The sequence below is a fragment of the Panthera leo genome, chromosome C1 (genome assembly GCF_018350215.1).
Source record: "Panthera leo isolate Ple1 chromosome C1, P.leo_Ple1_pat1.1, whole genome shotgun sequence".
NCBI lineage: Eukaryota > Metazoa > Chordata > Mammalia > Carnivora > Felidae > Panthera > Panthera leo.
This window is the reverse complement of record NC_056686.1, coordinates 99,677,539-99,696,283: the sequence shown is the minus strand read 5'-3', so window position 1 is coordinate 99,696,283 and position 18,745 is coordinate 99,677,539. Positions and strand designations below refer to the sequence as shown.

The 18,745-nt window shown below is 42.3% G+C and overlaps 1 protein-coding gene and 1 long non-coding RNA gene across 7 annotated transcripts in view; one reads left to right on the top strand and one right to left on the bottom strand.

Moving 5' to 3' along the window:
* VTCN1 (V-set domain containing T cell activation inhibitor 1) overlaps positions 1 to 4,118 on the top strand; it is a 61,759-nt gene extending 57,641 nt beyond the window's left edge. Inside the window, exons 5-6 of the mRNA XM_042953596.1 lie at positions 1,433 to 1,602; positions 4,042 to 4,118. Of these exons, the coding sequence (XP_042809530.1) occupies positions 1,433 to 1,557 (125 nt within the window). The 3' untranslated portion in view covers positions 1,558 to 1,602; positions 4,042 to 4,118. The remainder of the gene's footprint in view (positions 1 to 1,432; positions 1,603 to 4,041) is intronic.
* The window catches only part of LOC122228531, a 52,313-nt gene that overhangs the window by 26,147 nt on the left and 7,421 nt on the right, over positions 1 to 18,745 (bottom strand). For 5 of the 6 annotated variants that reach the window (XR_006206650.1, XR_006206648.1, XR_006206651.1 and 2 more), the window contains 2 exons: positions 17,701 to 17,789; positions 1,778 to 8,968 (listed from right to left, as the gene is read on the bottom strand). This is a non-coding gene — a long non-coding RNA (uncharacterized LOC122228531). Of the gene's footprint in view, positions 1 to 1,777; positions 8,969 to 17,700; positions 17,790 to 18,745 lie in introns of those variants that run through there. The other variant, XR_006206649.1, reaches the window with a different exon arrangement.

Here is an 18,745-nt window from a genome sequence, read left to right as displayed (position 1 = left end):
ACAGCATTCTCCCCCAAACCTTCAACTCTACTCTACATTTTTCCTTCCATGACCAGGGATCCCCATCAGTGTAACCCTTCTAGCCTCTCTCTTCTCTCCCTTCCTCCCCTTCTTCCCCGAGGAGGAGGAATTAATTTATCTGATGGGTGACCTTAATAGGAGAAGCTAGACACAAGGAGTTTGGCTCCATTCTTTCCTTACCTCTCTAGCTAACCCCCAGGAAGTCTACATTCTATTCCGCTCCTCTAAGCCACCAGTTTTTCCCAAGCGCAATCTGCCCTTGTGACGGGAAGCCTGTCCCTGTCTGGTGCTGCCCGTCCCTGGGACAGCCTGGGCTGCAGCCCATCTGCCTGAAGACAAAGCTTCATCTTTTATTGTCACCCTTGCCAATAATAAAGGTGCTATTCTGGTCTTCCAGCAGCCCCACTCTTTTTATCCCATCCTTTAATTGATTCAGAACTCAGCTGGGGAAGAGAGTGGGGCTTTTGTTTGTTTATTTGGTTTTTTTACTGGACTCCTTTGAACCCCAATGGCGGGTGCTCAAAAAATATTTACTGAATGATTAAATTTTTAACCGACATATTCGGTAGCAGCCGTAAATCCAGATGTGGAACTCGGGACGGGGGTTCACACTATGGAGGTGGGTCTGGAAGCGATCATCAGCCTAGTGGAAGTAAAACTTACTGGGCTTGAGTGGGGTCACTGTTATTGTTGTGCCAGGTGATACCTCCTGAGTGCTTAGTACGTGCCAGGTCCTGTTCAAAGTGCTTTACACGTATTAACTCACTAATCCTCAGAAGTTGTCTAGGGAGTAGATTGCTATTATTTTTAGCCTGGTTTTATAGGTGAAGAAACTGAGGCATGTACAGATTGAGTAACTTGCCTAAAGTCACACAGCTAGCAAGTGTCACAGCTGGAATGAACTAGATGAGACTGGGGTGTCTAGGAAGGAAAGAGAGTAAAAGAAGAGTAATTTCATTTCTTCACTTCTACCTTTCTCTGCTTCAAAATGAGGACGATACTTTCTCAACGCTTTGTAGTGTTGTGAGGAAGCAAAGGACACAGAGCCCGCAAAGGTGCCTGCCTACAGGAACAAATACGTCTGAAAGCAAACACTGGCCATGACGGTTCACCCTACTCATTGTTTGCTGAGCAGTAACAATCTCTGTATTGGCATTGTTTTTCATTTGGCTGAGTGTCCGCTGGAGTGGACCACAGAATGGAACTTCCTTTGAAGAAGGAGAAAGCTCAGATTTTAAGCCAGTTTCGAGGGGTAGAGAATAGGGTACAGAACTGCCCCCCAACTGGGGTATAAGGTGTATTAGAAACAACTTGTTGAGTCTTTCAGGTACTTTTCTTTGCTATCCAGCCATGCGAAGAAGACCTCCAGCTTTTCCTCTGTGACCCTGAACTTGTTTCTGTCCCTTTGTAGACTCGGAGATTAAAAGGCGGAGTCACCTGCAGCTGCTGAACTCAAAGGCCTCCCTGTGTGTCTCTTCTTTCTTTGCCATCATCTGGGGACTCCTGCCTCTCTCCCCTTACCTGATGCTCAAATAAGGTGCCTTGGCCACACGGAAACATGCACAGTCACTGGTACGACAGGTGAGATGAATCACGAATGGGGTGGGGGTCGGTTCCGTGGGTGCTGGTGTTCCTCACATGAGGCAAGCAACCTCCGGCGTCAGCCTCAGAGAGAAACACTGGATGGTGCCAGACCAGTGGGCCCTATTCCCACCGGTATTGTGAAAGGTAAATGTTTGTGAACAAAGAGTGTAGCTCTCATCGATACGCTTAGAGCAGAAAACAACGATGCCATTCAAATATTTGTGTAAATTCAAACATCTTTTCATTTATTGAGTCACCCATCCACAAGGCAAAAAGAGAAAGAGAAAGAGATGTTTGGCCCCGAGAGTTCCCCTGGATTTCACCGTTATTTTCCGAAGCATCATGACATGAACATCATTGCTCCCACAAGTGACCTCCTCCTACCCCTCCAGCAAAGCTCCTCTTGACCAGAAATTTGACAAGTGACTCAGCAACCAACCTCCCCTGTTGAGGCTTCTCCCTATCACCTCAGTCCTCCGGCTCCAATCACTGGCAGGACGTTTCTCTCTGAATCACCTTCTGCGTGTGGAATTTGTACACGGCTGAGCTCATGAAACTCCAGTCGGCACGACCACATTCGGTGGCATCACCACCATGGGCCCAGGCTCCCAACCTTAGAGCTATTTTTGTCCCCCATGGCCTTCGTGTCCATTTGCTACCAAGCCCTGTAGCATTGTCCCATGTTGTCCCTCAGATTGACCCTAATCCAGCCTTCATTGCTTCACACACCAGCCTAGTTCTAAAACCTTATACTTGCTCCTTCCTTTCCCTGTTTCCGGTGATAGGAAACAAGATAGCAAAATACAATTATTCAAATGCTATTTTCATCACAGCCCTCCTTTGCTCTGGGACCTCAAGTCACTCTCTGGGCACTGTTACGTCAAAGTTGAAGTCCTCAGCCATGTGGTCACAGCTCTCTAATGGTGTCTCGCCCTGAACTTCCTCCTCCTCTCAGCTGCCCACTCCTCTCTCTGGCTCTGCTCCCTCTCTCACTGCTCCTTCCTGGAGGTGCCCTCTGCTCTATGGCGACCCAAATCCATGCTTCCTTCACCCATTTCAATCGAGTGCTTCCCAGCTTATGGCCCACTTTCCTGATGGTCCCTTTATTCCGCATCCCCTTGGCAAGCATGAATAATGTATGATATCTTCCACTCTCTAAGGCACATCCACTCCTTGCCTAGATTATTAAGTAGGGCAGGCGAAGCTCTGTTGATCTGCTTTTCATTCTTTCTCCTGCTCCAAACACAACCGCGCAGTGCACAGAAAGGATTCTCTGTAAGGAAACCAGCCAGTTCCCGCCTCCACCGCTGCCAGCGGAGGGAGATTTCCCTGAGGAAACTCTCTCTTGAGGATCTCACTAGTAGAAGGAACGCTTTCTTCTTTCCTTCATGCCCCACAACACTGTAAATACATTTTTAATATCCTGCAACTAGATAATCTGACCTATAAAGTATAGCTTATTCATCTTTACCTTGTATTCCCTTCAAGCAGTAATTTGCAGGCTTTTTTAAAAGCCGTGACATACATGTAGGGGATAATGTTCACATGCAGTATGTATAGGTTATATACTGTTAACTGATTAGCTCGTTCTCCCTAGAACTATAGAGGGATAACCTTGAAATATTTTGTTTAATAACCAAATAGATCATTACTTATGACACACATTATAAGTGACTGTTGGGGAAGGTCAATGAAAAGACGTGACTATCAGTTGACCTATGAGCTAGACCCGGGTGATCAGAGGCTCCTCACCTCCTCCTCTGTCCTTGGAATGTGGTTCCCACTTGCCTTTCCCACTCCCAGAGGCTGCTCCAAGAACATGGCCTTGAGATGATGATGTGGTGTTGAAAACACCTTGCACGGTATTTGAACCTCCTGAAGGCCCCTTTATGTATAAAGATTTGCAGGGATCCACTCATCTTGTTGTCGCCCATGACAAGCCTCATATGTAAGTGCCCTCTGCTCACTGACACTGCCACCTACCAACCTGGAGTAACCTGCCTCCTTGGATCTCTCCCTGACCTACATGTTGAGGGCGGGGTGGGGGGGGTGGGTGGGAGGCAGTGTCGGATTACACCCAGGAAGCTCTGAGACAGCTGCCAACCAACACGGGTCACAACACTTTAGGTCACATGCTTTCCTTGGTTGGAAACTCAAGCAGAAGCCATCTTTCTGCTTCTACCCAGGAGCCTCATAGTTCATCTCTCAGTTCCTGTTTGCTCTAAGGATGATCCCCTCCCTTAAGAAGAGACTCAAGCCATCTCCTTTCCCCCAGCAACCCATGGTACCATGTGGTCTTGGTGGAACACCATCAAAATACAGAATAACCAGCCCATTTCTGAACAAGAGATACCCATATACAGGGGTAGAGACCATCAGTTCTCAATAAATGTTTGCTGAATGGTTGTAATGATAGCCTATTTCTGTTATTTTCAGAAGCCCAGGAATCTGCAGAACTATTTCACCACAAGATATGACCTAGTTTTATATTTCTGGGGGGAAATGAAATTTGGAGTGAACGAATAAGATCAAGAAGCAAAAAAAAGCCAAAAGCAACCCACGGAAGACTCCAAGATGAACAAGATAAATCTATCTTCAAAGATGTATATTTAAAGCTGGGAACATAATTCACCTGAACTGGAAATGTGTTAAGACTGAGTAAAATGCATGTGGAGACAGGTGTATCCATACCTCAGGGACCTCCCCTTACCCCTGCCCATCCAGGGAGTGAGAGGAAGGGATACTGTATCTCCCTCGTCTCTGAATCTTTATATTGCTGTAATGTTGCCCTAAAATCCCAGAACGTTCTGACTGCAATAGATCCACATCTTCTACTCTATGAATTAAACTGCAGTGGATATAATATGAAGCTGGTAATTGGGTGTCCCTTCACAATTCAGAGATGGCTGAATTTTAGTGATGGGTCAAATCACTTTTCATTAGGATGACCCAAGAGCGCCTTGGAATCTCCTTCCACCTGACAAATGCTAAAGAAATGTGGAGAAGGTCATAAATGTAACACAAAAATTATGACACGGATTTTCTAAATTACCTGAGCCTCTTGTTTTTAAAACAAACAAATGCCATTACATTTCCCAGATGATGTTCATCCTGAACGGTCCGGGAAAGGACCTCTCACCATCACTGTATAGGGCACCGTATCATCACGAGGTGTCAGGCTTCTGCTTTGTATCCTGTGTGGACGGCGATGACCTCAACTCTCAACAGCATCTAGAGCATGCTCAGCTACTCAACGATGGTGATTTTTCACACCCATCCCCACACGCAGGGGACATCTGGATATGTCTGGAGACAAATGGAGGTGTCACAACTCGGGGGAGAGGGGAGGGTGCTACTGTCATGGATAGAACTCAGGGAGGTTGCTCAACATCCTACAATGTACAGGACGACCACCCACAACAAAGAATTATCTGGCCCAAAACGTCAGTCGTGCTGTCACAAGAAGCCCTGATGCAGAGTAGACAAGGATCTAGAAAAGAGGGGAGCAAACAAAGCTGTTTGCTTCCCACAAACAGGCCCTGTCCTCGGTCTCAGCACAGAGGTGTCAGTACAGACAGCCAGAGCTCAGTGTCAGGCAATCAGGCATTCCCGATAGGGTTATCTTCAGCTGGGTCCTTTCCCTCTGTCCTAGTGTACAAATCAGGCTCTGTGAGATCGGCCTGCACTCCATCTCAAGTTCTTGTGCTCCAAATTTGGAGCTCAGGACCTTGCCTGGTCACACTTCAAATTAAGGCAACAAAAACATGTACCTTCCTTGAAACACACAGAGACTTCTGAAAGCAGGGGCGATGAACCTTTGAAGTGAGACCCTGAGGAATGAAGCTCTGATCGAAAAGAATGTTCTGTTCACAACCCCCCTGCCCATACTCTTCATGTGTTGACCACCGGCCTCCCGGCACTTTGGACCCACCGTGACTGTATTACATTTTGTTATAGAAAACTTGATTTTTGAGTTCTGACCATTCAAGAGAATGATTAAATATGCATTTCCTATGCTGTTGTCTGTCTGGTCTGTCAAACAAAGAGAGCGTAAGGGAAGATGGATAAAAAGCCAGGGATCAAGTTCTGAAGATTAGAACGTAGCACGTAACAGGCCTTCAACAAGTGTTTGTTGAATGAAAAGATAAATGAATAGGATGTGAGCACGGTCCAACTGGCTGGGCCTAGTTACTTGAGGAAAGTCTATAGGCTTTACCAGCCTGCCATGTCTCTATCAGGGAAAGGTCTCAGTGGCTTGAGGCATATCAGTTTGGGAGAATACATAAAGATGGACAACCCCATTGCTCTAGTGTCAAAAAATCTGATTTTTACTATTCAGGAAGTATCCAATTCTAAATCTTAGAGGTGGAGGACTTCAAAATTGTCTTTCCTAATCTCTTCACTTTTCAGATGAAGACCCAGAGGCCCAGGGGGAAGTGTGGATAAGTGGCTATCGTCAGGTTACGAGACTTGACAAAAACTGCACTGGTAGTTGTTAGAGGGTTAAAATCTATAGAAAATTTAATTGCCAAAGGACAAATTCTCAGGAAACTTTCAGAACGCTTCCCTGTTGTATTTCTAGCTTGGTCCCAATAGGCCTTCTGCAAGAGGAGACCAATGCCGAAGCAAACTGAGAGAGCAAACTGTGAAAGCATAAACACTCCCAACCCAGGGTCGTTCTCTGGCCTTGTCCATGAGCACACGGCAGATGCGTCAGACAACAGATGCATCATATCCGCGAAAGCGCAAAGACCAGACTATGATACACACCACAGACATCTGGGGAAGCTCACATTTAGATGCCAAAGGTTAAAACATTTCGGAAATATTAACACATTTGACCGACCAAGTCAAACTTCAGTGGACGTACTGGCTCCCAGCTCTACCCAGGCTGTTTGAAGATTTAAGCGCACGGTGGCCTCTGTACGTGCATTGTTAATTGGGGGAAGGGGTGTTCGTGGCTCACTACTGCATAATAAAACTTCTGCCCGATGGCATATGCAGTGTGCTTTGGTTCTATTGATGAAATATAACTCACCAATCTCCCCCCGGCTGGTGAAGTCTCTACCCATCCAACTGGCTGCTCTAATTGAGACGGTCTTACAATGTGCTTGAGCTCCTGGTTCCTCTTAACTTTGTCTTATTTTCTCTTTCACATCAGTCATCTCCAGGAGCTTCAGTATGAAAGCCATGAGTGAGAATTTACAAGTCACAAAAACAAAGGCTTAGCTATGCTCTCTCCTGTCTTTCTTTAAATCCTACTTAGCCTCCGGCAAAAATTCTTCCCCCATGAAGCTGTTTCTGAGCAGTTCTACACGCCACGATTTTACTCTCGCCTTTATACATGCAATTTAGCACAAAATCACACACTGTTTTGTCTATTGGTTTTCACTGCTGTGTACCTGGACTCCCTTGAAGATGATGACAAAATAAGGATGGGGGTCCAGGCAGCCCTTGGAAGGCTGCTATTAAAAGAGGGCCAAGTGGATAAACCCAGGAAGGCTTGCTTCCTGATGGTGTTTGCTGGGACAAAGCAGTTAAATCGCAGCCTAGGAGGGGGGTCTGCAGTAATCACTACAGGAGCCCAAGTGCGCACTGAAAGGTATGGCTCCCCCGGATAATGGTATGTCTGTGTCTTCTCAAAGTCATAGCCTGACCTTCAGCATTATCTCATCTCTCAGCTCAAATCTAACTGTCTGGCCTAAGATGCATCCTTAGCATTTTCAGTTATAGGGTCCCTTACCCCAAACTCTAAACAACATATCAAATAAGAACTTGATGAACACCTTGGTCCTATATCACTTCTTCAGAATAAGCCAAGATGCTCAGTGAATCTAGCCTGTGGGCAGTTCATAGCAGAGTGAGAGCCTTTCCCTTCCCTTCACCTTCTATATTTGCAGTTACCAGATGTTACTTCCAAGTATTCACATGTCATTCTAGGGACAGCGATTTAGGTTTTGACAGATAAAATTCCAGGACCTTATGATACTTGACAGGATTTTGATGAGCCGGTTCAGGTAGCCATCTGTGACTTAAGTGGAGCGTCCAGGCCTCACACCTAGGGTAGGTGAGACTAGAAGTAGGACAGGGTTACAGCACACAGAGAGCAGTTTCTATTGAGAGGCATTGGTGCCCCAGGAGAAGCCGTGTCACAGCTGCAGAATGAGAGGCTATGAGAAAAATGATAACTGTCTCCAGTTTCCTCTCCCTTCCTTTTTATCCATTTTCCCCGCCATGGCCCAATCAATCCTCCTGTAGGCCCTGAGTACCCTTTGTGTTTCCATCCTTCTTTCCATTAACTGCCCCGCCTCCGAATTGCCCAAGAAAAAATGAATCCTGGCATCTAGCTGCACATGAGAAAGTAATCTGTGGACTACCTTTTTGATTAGCTTAATGTATTGCCCTCCCATGGAGGCAAACCCTTACTTTACTGAAATAAAGCTATGAGTGAAAATATCAAACAAGAATATCCAACTACTGAGAGATACTCGGGATATCAAAGTGTAGACCAGTGATCCTCAGCAAGGAAGTCTGGGGCCGGGGTGCAGGTGCTTTTTAACAGTACAGACATCACCCCCATTGCTGCAGTTAAGAATCACCATGTAACTTGAGACACATTTGAAGAGAACACGTTTCCTTTATAAACATGCGACCATTGTGAAAGTTTGAGTTCAACCAATGCAAATAGCTACCTTTAGAGAAGGAAATGCAGTGCCCCCTGTGGGTCGAATGTCATACTAGGTATTTGTCTCATTCAAGCCTTATCCTGTAAGGTGGGTCTCACCTTGACCCATCACCATCACCATCACCATTTTACAGAGGAGAAAACAGGTCCTGAGAGGTTAAGTAACTTATTTAGGATCACACAGCCAATAGGTTGAACCAGAATGCAAACTCAAATCCATCATCACGACCCATACTATTTCTAAAAGAGTAGGGTCATGTGTAAAAGTGCTACAAGAGGTTTAAAATATTACATAAATACTGACCATCACATTATTACATGTGTTAACACATGAGGATTCACCGGGAGCTTTCGGCTTTGCTGCTCACGTGGATTTTCAGCTGTCGGTGAGGACAGCTCTCCTCCCTGGAGGAGACCGCAATGCTTCCTCAGTTACACTCGGGCTATTTTCCATCACAGCACTCCCCTGGTTCGCAAAGGGGCTGGCAGTGGAACCGCAAGCCTCTCCCAACTGGTTCTAATGACACCACCTTTTTGTGTCCCCAAGCATCCTTTGGGGACCACCTCTAAGCCTTCAGAAGATGGGTGTCATCTGCTGAGGTGATGCCTTTTCCGGTTGGTCCAACCTGGCTTCCGAGACCAGCTTATGCGTTCATTCTTGTTCAGCCTCAAGGACACCTGGAAAGAAGAGATTTAATTATTATAAATTCTTCCTTGAATCCACTAATGTTGAGCACTGGTCCTACCTCTTCTGCCATGGCCAACATGCCGCTTTTCTGCAATCAAATCTATCACTTTTTCCAGTTTTGTTTCTTCTTTTAGGACTTCTGTTTATGGATGTTTTAGACATAACTTCTGCACCCTGAGATTATATTAAAATATTTATCTTTACATTTTAATACTTCCATGTTTCTTCTTTAATATTTAAATCTTTACTCCATCTTAATTTTGGGTATAATCTGTGAGGTAAGGGAGTTAACTATTGTTTTTTCAAATTATTCTCCAATACTATTTATTAATTAATCCTTACCCCACTGACGTTTTACGACATTACATCGCATGTTCTTATATATACTTGTGTCAGTTTCCATACTTTTGACAAACTTTGAGACCTACAATTTTAGCCAGTCTATATAGGAAAGGAAAAATAATAGGTATATGCAAATACATTTTTCCCAGCTATTCCCTGGATCTGGGTAAGAAAGAGACCAAAATAGCGGGGGAAATTAAAAACAAATAGTGAATAATCAGAAGGGACTTACCAGCTCAATAAATAAAAGCTTGTAAGAATTTGCCCTGGTGTAAATGAAGTGTTACCGTTCTCCTTTAATGTAATGAAAAAGGAGTAAGCATAATCAAGATAGAGACATGTCTGTCAGAAAAATGCTTGGCTCCGTTTAATTCCTCTCCCCACCTCACCTATTCATGAGCCAGCATATTTTATTTACTTACCCACCTTCAGGGTCAGGCCTGAGCATACTCTGAACAGAGTTCCTGCTGTGGGCAAAAATTATACTGGGAGTCCCTGTCTCAATAGGACCTGCCCCATTTGGTAACTGCAACTATTAAAGAGATAATTCATGAAAAGCAGTTACTACATGGCCTGGCTGTATCCATTTGCTAGAACTGCCATAACAAAACACCATAGATTGGGCGGTTTAAACAACAGAAATTAAGTTTCTCAAGGTTCTGAGGGCTGGAAATCCAAAATCAAAGTGTCATCAAGTTGCATTTCTCCTGAGGCCTCTTTTCTTGGCTTGCAGATGGCACCTTCTCACTGTGTCCTTACACTGCCTTTTCTCAGTACACCTGCCTTCCTGGGGTCTCTTCCTCTTCTTATAAGGACCCGTCATATTGGATTAGGGCCCACCCACATGACTTCATTTAATCTTAATTACTTCTTTAAAGGCCCTATCTCCAAGTACAGTCACAATCTGAAGCATACTGGGGGTTAGAACTTCAACATACGAAGTTCAACATATGAATTTTGGGGGGATACGATTCACACAGTAACACTGGCATATATGAAGGAACGAATAAAAATTAGCGATTATGAAGTACACGTGTCGGGCAAGGCAAATGAATACTGATGCAACCACAAGAGGAAACATATGAACAACTTTGCTCTTTCCTCCTTTTTGACAAAGAATAGATGTCTAATGTTCGAACAGCTGGGACACAACAGAAAGCCTTGTCCAAATAGCTACTGATTCAAACCAGGTCAGAGGATACTTGAAGACTAGAGCACAACAGCTCAGCAGGTGGACATTGCTAAGGGAAGTGAATTGGCTAATGGCCTCCCCAAACCATAGGTTACTATTTTAAATGTTACAAAAGACCACAGAGCATGAGAAGATGAAAAATAAAACCAGTGTGGGTCCAATCTTCAAAGGAGGAGAACTGAGTGATAGGGGCAGTTTGGCTGCATGTGACTAAACTAAATTGCTGAGTACTAAGCCAGCTCTGGGCTAGAGGTAGATCACAGTCTTTTCTGTCCTGGGGCTCTCAGGAGAGAAAAGAGCTTTTTCCTTTTTTCTTTCTTTCTCACTAAAATCCTCTTGCAGTCCTTGAAGATGGAAAACGTCTGTGTGTTGGGCAAAGTCATGCAAAAGGGACACAAACACGCTTACCCCTAGTGCTACAGATTGTGAATGTAAAAGAGGGCTTACTTGGGGAAAAAACTTCCAGGCAGATCTGAAGGAGCAGGGCAAGCCTCTGTGCTCTTGGTAGAGTTGTAAGCTTAGGCAGGGCATAGCTTCACTAGACTTATCAGGACCAAGCATTTAAGTAGAGAGTAGTCACCCACCTCCCATTACAGTGAAAAGTGACCCTCCCCCCAACATCGCTCTATGTATTTGTAGAAGAAGAAGAGTAGGTAAATATGACGCTATGGAAGCCCCCAACTGAGAAAATGGCCTTGTTAAAAAGGGGATCACCCAAAGCTCAGGACCTAGTATTAGGTCATTCTCCCTCCAAGGGCTTTCAAGGCCCTCCAGATGGGCTCTGCTCAGTCAAGGAAAAGAATATGTACCTGCCATCGTAGGGAGGGCAATCCTCGCTACCTACAAATATCACTGGACTACTGCAGGTCAGTTGAAATGGCAGCACGTAGTGTAACTGATTTTTTTTAAGAGCTCTTGCATAGGTGTGGCCACACACGAAGGGTGAGCCGGGACTCTGCAGGACTCTTTTTTTGCATTAGGCCCAAATTATGATTTAAAAACCAACAAACAAAACAGCGCCTAGGTGGCTCAGTCGGTTGAGCGTCCGACTTCGGCTCAGGTCATGATCTCACAGCTCGTGAGTCTGAGCCCTGTGTCGGGCTCTGTGCTGATGGCTCGAGCCTGGAGCCTGCTTTGGATTCTGGGTCTCCCTCTGTCTCTGCCCCTAACCCACTCGCATTCTATCTCTGTCTCTCTCAAAAATAAATAAACATTAAAACAAACAAACAAACAAGAAAACCGTCTGGAGTCACATTGTGAGAAAGGGCCATGAACAAGGGATGTGCAGATTCCTTTTTGTCATTTGAAGACCACCAACAGTCTTCTCTCATCCCCAGAATACAGACAGCCCTCTGAGTTCACTAAGTGATGAAATCTCTTCCTTTGATTTTCCACTCTGCCTCCTGCGTTCATTTGCTCCCTGGACCCTGGACGAATGGTGGTCCAAATGCTATCATTAACACTATGAAGACAGTAAAAATATCTGAAGCATATATTGTAGAGCAGACGCAATTTACATCAAAGGAAGAGTGTCGCTTTAACCAAAAGATTGCATACATTTTTGGTAGTTACCAAAAAAAAACAAACAAAAATCTGATGATTCTCAAATTTTTATCTCCAGCTTTCATCTCTCCCAACCCAGACACGTTCCCAACTACTGCCCAGGCGCCCCCATCTGAAGCTACCTCATTCGAAGCATATCCAAAACAAACTCAGTTTTGTGAGTTATACTATCTACCGAAGTCATCCAAGTTAGAGCTTTCAGTCATCGTTGACCCCTAGGTCCTAATTAATTGATCATCAATTTGTATCAATTATACTGCTCAAGGGACTCTGTTTTCATACTATTACAGTTTTGATCCTTATTGTTCCTGCCTTAGTTCAGTATCTTCTCTCAAGTAAACAACTGTTCAGCCTCTGAACTAATCTTCCTGCCTTCAGTTTCATTTTCATTTCTGAGTTTTGATCAGAGAACCACCCCTGTGAAACATGGTGGATGGAAATATAAGCCTGACCTCTCCTGAACAAAGTACTTTGCTTCAGGAGGGACAAAGCAAGAATTCATTAGGTCCAATTCACAACAGAAAAGTGACAGAGCTGAGGAATACAGGGACAAATCTTTCCTGGTCAATGTGACTTGATGCTATGGTTTGATCCAATGATTTTGGCAGAGTTCTATGCATTCTCTTGAGAGGAGATGTTCTTGATGAGAGATGGGAAGACAGAGGGAAAATGGCTACTCAACTAGTGGGTTAAATTAGCCGAGACTCTATTAGGACTCAAGATAGGTGACCCTTACCCATTGGGATGAGCACTGGGTGTTGTACGGATACCAATTTGACAATAAATTATATTTAATTAAAAAAAAATAGGTGATCCTTAGCTTTCCTTAATTAATATGCAGAAGAACTTGGATATGTACACACTCTAAAAATCATAAAACAAATTTTAATTTATAGAGAAAAAAATCACTCCTAAATCTACCACCTGGTAATGACTACCATGTCTGTGCATACTCTTCTAGTCTTTTCCCAATATGCATACATATTTTAGATAGCTTCAATCATAGCCTTTGTCTTCGGTAAATATGTAGAATTATATATCTAAAGATGCGCTAAATTAGAAAAACAGTTGACCTGGGGCACCTGGCTGGGTCCATCAGAAGAGTGTTACGACTCTTGATCTCAGGATTATGAGTTTGAACCCCACGTTGGGTGTAGAGATTACTAAAAATAAATAAACTTTAAAAAAGAAAAACAATCAACTCTACCTAATCTCATGCATTTCACTGGAGGACTTTTCAATCTGGAGTAAGGACATCATTCATTAGAGAGTAGCTCCTAATGGTGAAGGGTGAAGTTGGAGCCTGGTTGTACCTACACAATTCTGTACAAAAGGAAGGGTGAAGAGTTTGGTAAGGTGCTACCCATTTAAAATCAATGGACTCCAGATATGGGGAACATGCCTAAAGTCTAGAAAATAAAAGAGAATCTCTTACCTTCATAACACATTCTTATTAGCAGCATCCTTAAAATAGAGTTAATAGTACCGGGTTCAGGGGCGCTTGGGTGACTCAGTCGGTTAAGCGTCCGACTTCAGCTCAGGTCATGATCTCACAGTTTGTGAGTTCAAGCCCCACGTCGGCCTCTGTGCTGACAGCTCAGAGCCTGAAGCCTGCTTCAGATTCTGTGTCTCCCTCTCTCTCTGCCCCTCCCCGACTCACACTCTGTCTCTCTCTCTCCTTCAAAAATAAATAAACATTAAAAAAAAATTTTTTTAATAGTACCTAGTTTACAGGGCTTTTGTGAGGAATAAATGATGTGAAATTGAGTTGTAAACTATTAAAAAATGGTACAAATGTAAGGAAAAACTATTAGTATCACTCCCAATCTGTATCTCTCACTAAACTCCAAACTCCTAAAAGGCAACACCCTTGCTTTGTATCTCCCCACCGAATCCCCCAGAATGCTCTAATATAGAAGCAGAAACAGAGCTCTGTTGGAGCTGAGAGAAACAATTTTTTCCGGAATTGTCAGGGACATCTCGCCAAGAGTTTTACAGGGGTAATAATAGGGACCCGGAGCTATTTTTAATATTTATAAAAGTCTAACCTGATATTATACTATTATCAGCAGTACAGCTTTATAAGCTAAATAAAACATCAATGCCTTCTTTAATTTTTCTTGTTTTCCCTTTTGTATGCAATTATACAAAACAAATGTGTATCTCATAGAAAAATTAATTGTTGCTTTATTTAATAAATACTGTGTGAGGCCCTGGGGTAACTGCCAAGGAAAAAAAGATGAATAAAAGAAGTCATAATCCTTGCCTTCACGGAACTCAGTCCAGGGAAGACAGACAAGTTTAATGTGCGAGTTGACATTATACGACAAGGGCAATCACAATAAAGGGAATATATGGAGGATTGTTAACCTAGACTTAAGTGGGGCTGGGTGGTCATGAAAGGCTTCCTGGAGGAAGTCAAACCTTAAAAGACTTCTGGGAGTTATCCAGGCAAAGGCTGTGGGTAAAGGAAGAAAAAGAGGCCAAATAATATGTCCAGGAAGAAAGGAATATATGCAAAAGACAAAAGGAGACAGAAAACACTTTACCAAGAAACTTAGTTCAACAGGGTCCCCATGTAGAATCAGGGTACTGAAGTGGGTAAAGATAGGATTTGCAGAAGGATGACATTTTACCCCACCTTTTATTTTGAAAATTTTCACACCCAGAAAACACTTGAAAAACTAGTGCAATGAATAGCCATATACTACCACCCAGCTACTCCAGGGAGTGGTGGAGGGGGTCAGTGGGGAGAGGGAGAGATAGAATGAACGCATGAATCAACCAATCAATAATAATCTGGCAGGGGCGCCTAGCTGACTCAGTTGGTCGAGTGTCCAACTCTTGATTTCAGCTCAGATCATGATCCCAGGGTTGTGAGATCGAGCCCCACATCGGGCTCTGTGCTGAGTGTGGAGCCTGCTTAGGATTCTCTCTCTCTCCCTCTGCCCCTCTCCCCTGCTTGTGCGCTCTCTCTCTCTAAAAATTAAAAAATTAATAATCTGGCAAAATGTTAATAACTGGTAATCAACTGGGATTTCTAACACTCTTCAGATGCTCCTTCTCCTCCAATCTGTAAATAGAAATCTTTCTAGATCTTTCCTCCAGTTTTTCCTCCCCTCCCTACTTGAGAAACTTTTAAGATTAACTGGTCATAAAAACACTCTGCTGTAATGTGCAGGCAATGGGAATATTTAGCCCAGATAAACCCGTGTCTCTCAACACATCTTTCATAACTAAGCCCCTAAGGAAAATTTTCAGACTTTTTTTTTTCTAATTGCCTCCTCAGGAAACTTTAATACACAGATAAGCTGTAATTTGGCTTTGTAATGTGCGTATACGTGTATTATATATACATATACATTATATATATTATGTATATATAATACATATGTTTTATACTTTAAAAAAGATTTTTTTCATACCCCGAGAACCAATTTTTGCCTTCTTGTGGGCAATATCACTCCCAATGAGAATGCATGGATGAACAGATCTAATACAAAGAGGAATAAATCAGATTATGATAGAATGAATTCCTATTCCAATTAGTTTCTAGAAACAATATTAATGTATTAGCTACTTCTCTAAATGTAAAGTAACATAAATTCAAAGATTTTTTAACCAAAAAAAGTTCATTCCTAAGTCTTTGGGTCACATCTTCCATGAAAATTTTTTATTATAAGCCACTTGGCCACCATAATTAACACCATAATTAACATGCTCCAGAGAACCCAACAGAGTGAAAAAGGACCTAATTCATCAGTTGTCACCTGGTCCTGACAAAATGAATTAAATAACCTAAGTCTCTTTTGGGAAAGGTAGGGGGAGAACCATAGTAATCCCAAGTAGTTTGGGGGCAACGTAGAGGGACCGACCCAAAGTATAGAAGTCCTAGAGATGGAGAATGCTCTTTGTAGGGGCAGCAAAATTTAGGCAGGCGTTGGAATGAGAAGATTTTATTGAAGACAAACTATCAACGACACAGTCTTACCAAGGTCTAGAGCAGTGCTGTTCAGCACACATTTAACGTAAGCAGTCTACGCAATTTTATTCTGGAAGCCACATTACGAAAGTAAAAAGGAACAAGTGAAAATAAGCTTAATAATAGATCTTATGTACTAGAGTTCTATGAAAAGATTACCACTTTCATATATTGCAACAGTGGCCAGTGCAAAAGAAATAATAATAATAAGCTATCAAGTCATGAAAAGATGCGAAGGAATCTGAAATGTCTGTTACTAGGTGAAAGAGGCCACTCTGAAAAGGCTACATGCTGTATGACTCCAGCGATACGTCATCGGGCAAAGGACAAGCCACAGACAGTAAAAGGATGAGGGCTTTGCCAGGAGTGTGAGGAGAGGAAGAGGTGAATACGCGAAGCACTGGGGATTTTTAGGGCAGTGAGATTACTCCGTGTGATACTGTAATGGTGGATACATGACATCATACATTTGTCAAAACCTACTGAATGCACAACACCAAGAGTGAACCTTAATGAAAACTGTGCACTTTGGTGATAATGATGTATCAATATTGGTTCAATTACAACAAAGGTAATTCCTTAGCGCAGGATGCTGATGGTAAGGAGGCTGTGCGTGAGAGGAGAGGGGATCTATAAGAACTCTCTGTGCTTTCTGCTCAATTTTGCTGGGAACCTAAAACTACTCCAAAAAATAAAGTGTCTATTTTAAAATATACGTATATTTATAATATAGGCCATTTCAACATGCAATCCATATAAAACGTTACATTTGAGATATTTGACATTCCTTTTTTCATTATAAATCTTTTCAAACCGGCATGTTTGTACACTTAGACCATTTCTAATTTGTATTAAGCACATGTCAAGTGCTCAAAAGCCACATGTGGGACAGCGCAAGTCTAGACAGCGGCGGCACCAAGCCACACTGGATAGGTACATGAGGAAAATGTTTTTGCTGTGCAATCAAGCTTCTGAGTCTTCTTTCCACCCAGGTCACTGCCTCTCAGCTCTTGTCATATAGATATTTAGGAACAGCCTCCCCAAGGACCCCCTCCCCAGTCCAACCCCCCAGAGAGTATCACTCCAAAGATTTTCCTGATGGGACTCTGTCTAAAAGAGAGGCGTGAACACTGAAGAATATAAGGGATCTATCACACCAGAGTTTCCTGAAAACACCATGAACTCCTCATTAATAAAAGGACAAAAAGCTTTCAGGTCCTGCACACTGTGCAAAAAAAGTGAAGAATTTATTAAAATGCAGTGCAGATTGGAATGCTACCTAGAAAATAGGTACTTAAGAAAAAAATAGTTGCTGTCAATATAGAAATAAATAACTGGGCTTTGCCTCAGTTGGTGGAGATTATATAGATTTCTGGGCAACCAGGAACATTATTTATATATATTTCCTAGCAACATTCCTGGAACTAATGTATAGGCTTCTCTCTAAGCCATGATATATTATAATCTACTCATGTTCTAAATGCTATTACCAAGATGTGGGTGCACCTCAGCTCAGAAAAGTTAGCTGTCATTTGAATTAGAAAAGGCACCACATTAAATCATAATCTGCCCTTTTATATTCATCATTTTCAGGTTCTATCACTCAGAGAAGCGAGAAGGAAAAAAGGCATTTATTTGCTTACCATTTTGAACAGCTCTTCCGAAGGAAGGGAAAAGAAAAAAACAGAAAGTGGCCTGACTATCACAAAAAAATATGCAGTCCCACAGAATCCTGAAAAGAAAACAGCATGATATAACACAGGCTGTACACATATAAGTTTTATTTATAGTCACAAAAACCATTTTTAAATGCCTAGCTCCCATCCGAGTCCTCTTTGAAATGAAGGAGAGGATTTAAATTAGTATTTAACCATATATGGTATTTTTCTTTTTTTTTTAATTTATTTTTTTTCATATATGGTATTTTTCAAATTAAGAATTCTACATGAAAAGTCAAAATATTTTCCATATTTATAATTAAACCTTTCCAAATAAGTATATTAATATAATCTTAACATAATTTAATAAAATGACATGATATCTTGGACTTGATTTAGAATACCCCAACAAATAAAAATAATAATAAAAGTAACAGTGGCAGAAATATATGAAATAAAAATGAGAGAATGCTATGAACTGGTGACACCGAATGATAGATTCTTGGAGGTTTGTTATACTCTCTCCACTATGTATAGCTCATATCTAAGGTTTTCCAAATAAAAAGGTTCAAAATTATGGGTGGTAAGTTTTAAAATATATGGGTATCTTTAACAAAAGAAATTGTTAACTGGTTATTTCTGACTCAGGGCCTGGCACATGACATTTACTATTTACTTACACCCTTTTAAACTGTTCACATGTTTTGATCAAACATTATTTTCTCACTAAAAAAAATCTACACACACACACACACACACACACACTCTAGTGTTTTGGTAAGGGTAGAACACTTAACACTTCCTGAAGATACTGGTTATGCATTTAGCTCTGTACCTGATTAGTTGTGGGTCCTTAATCAAGTTACTTCTGAGCCTTATTAAATAAGGATAACATTTAAATGAAAAAATACATTTGAAAATACCCAACACAGTGTCTGGCACAATATAGGTATTCACACAGTGTTGATTTAAATGACATTTAATACTTGGGGACAACTAGATTTACTATGGAGACAGGCCCACTCCTAAC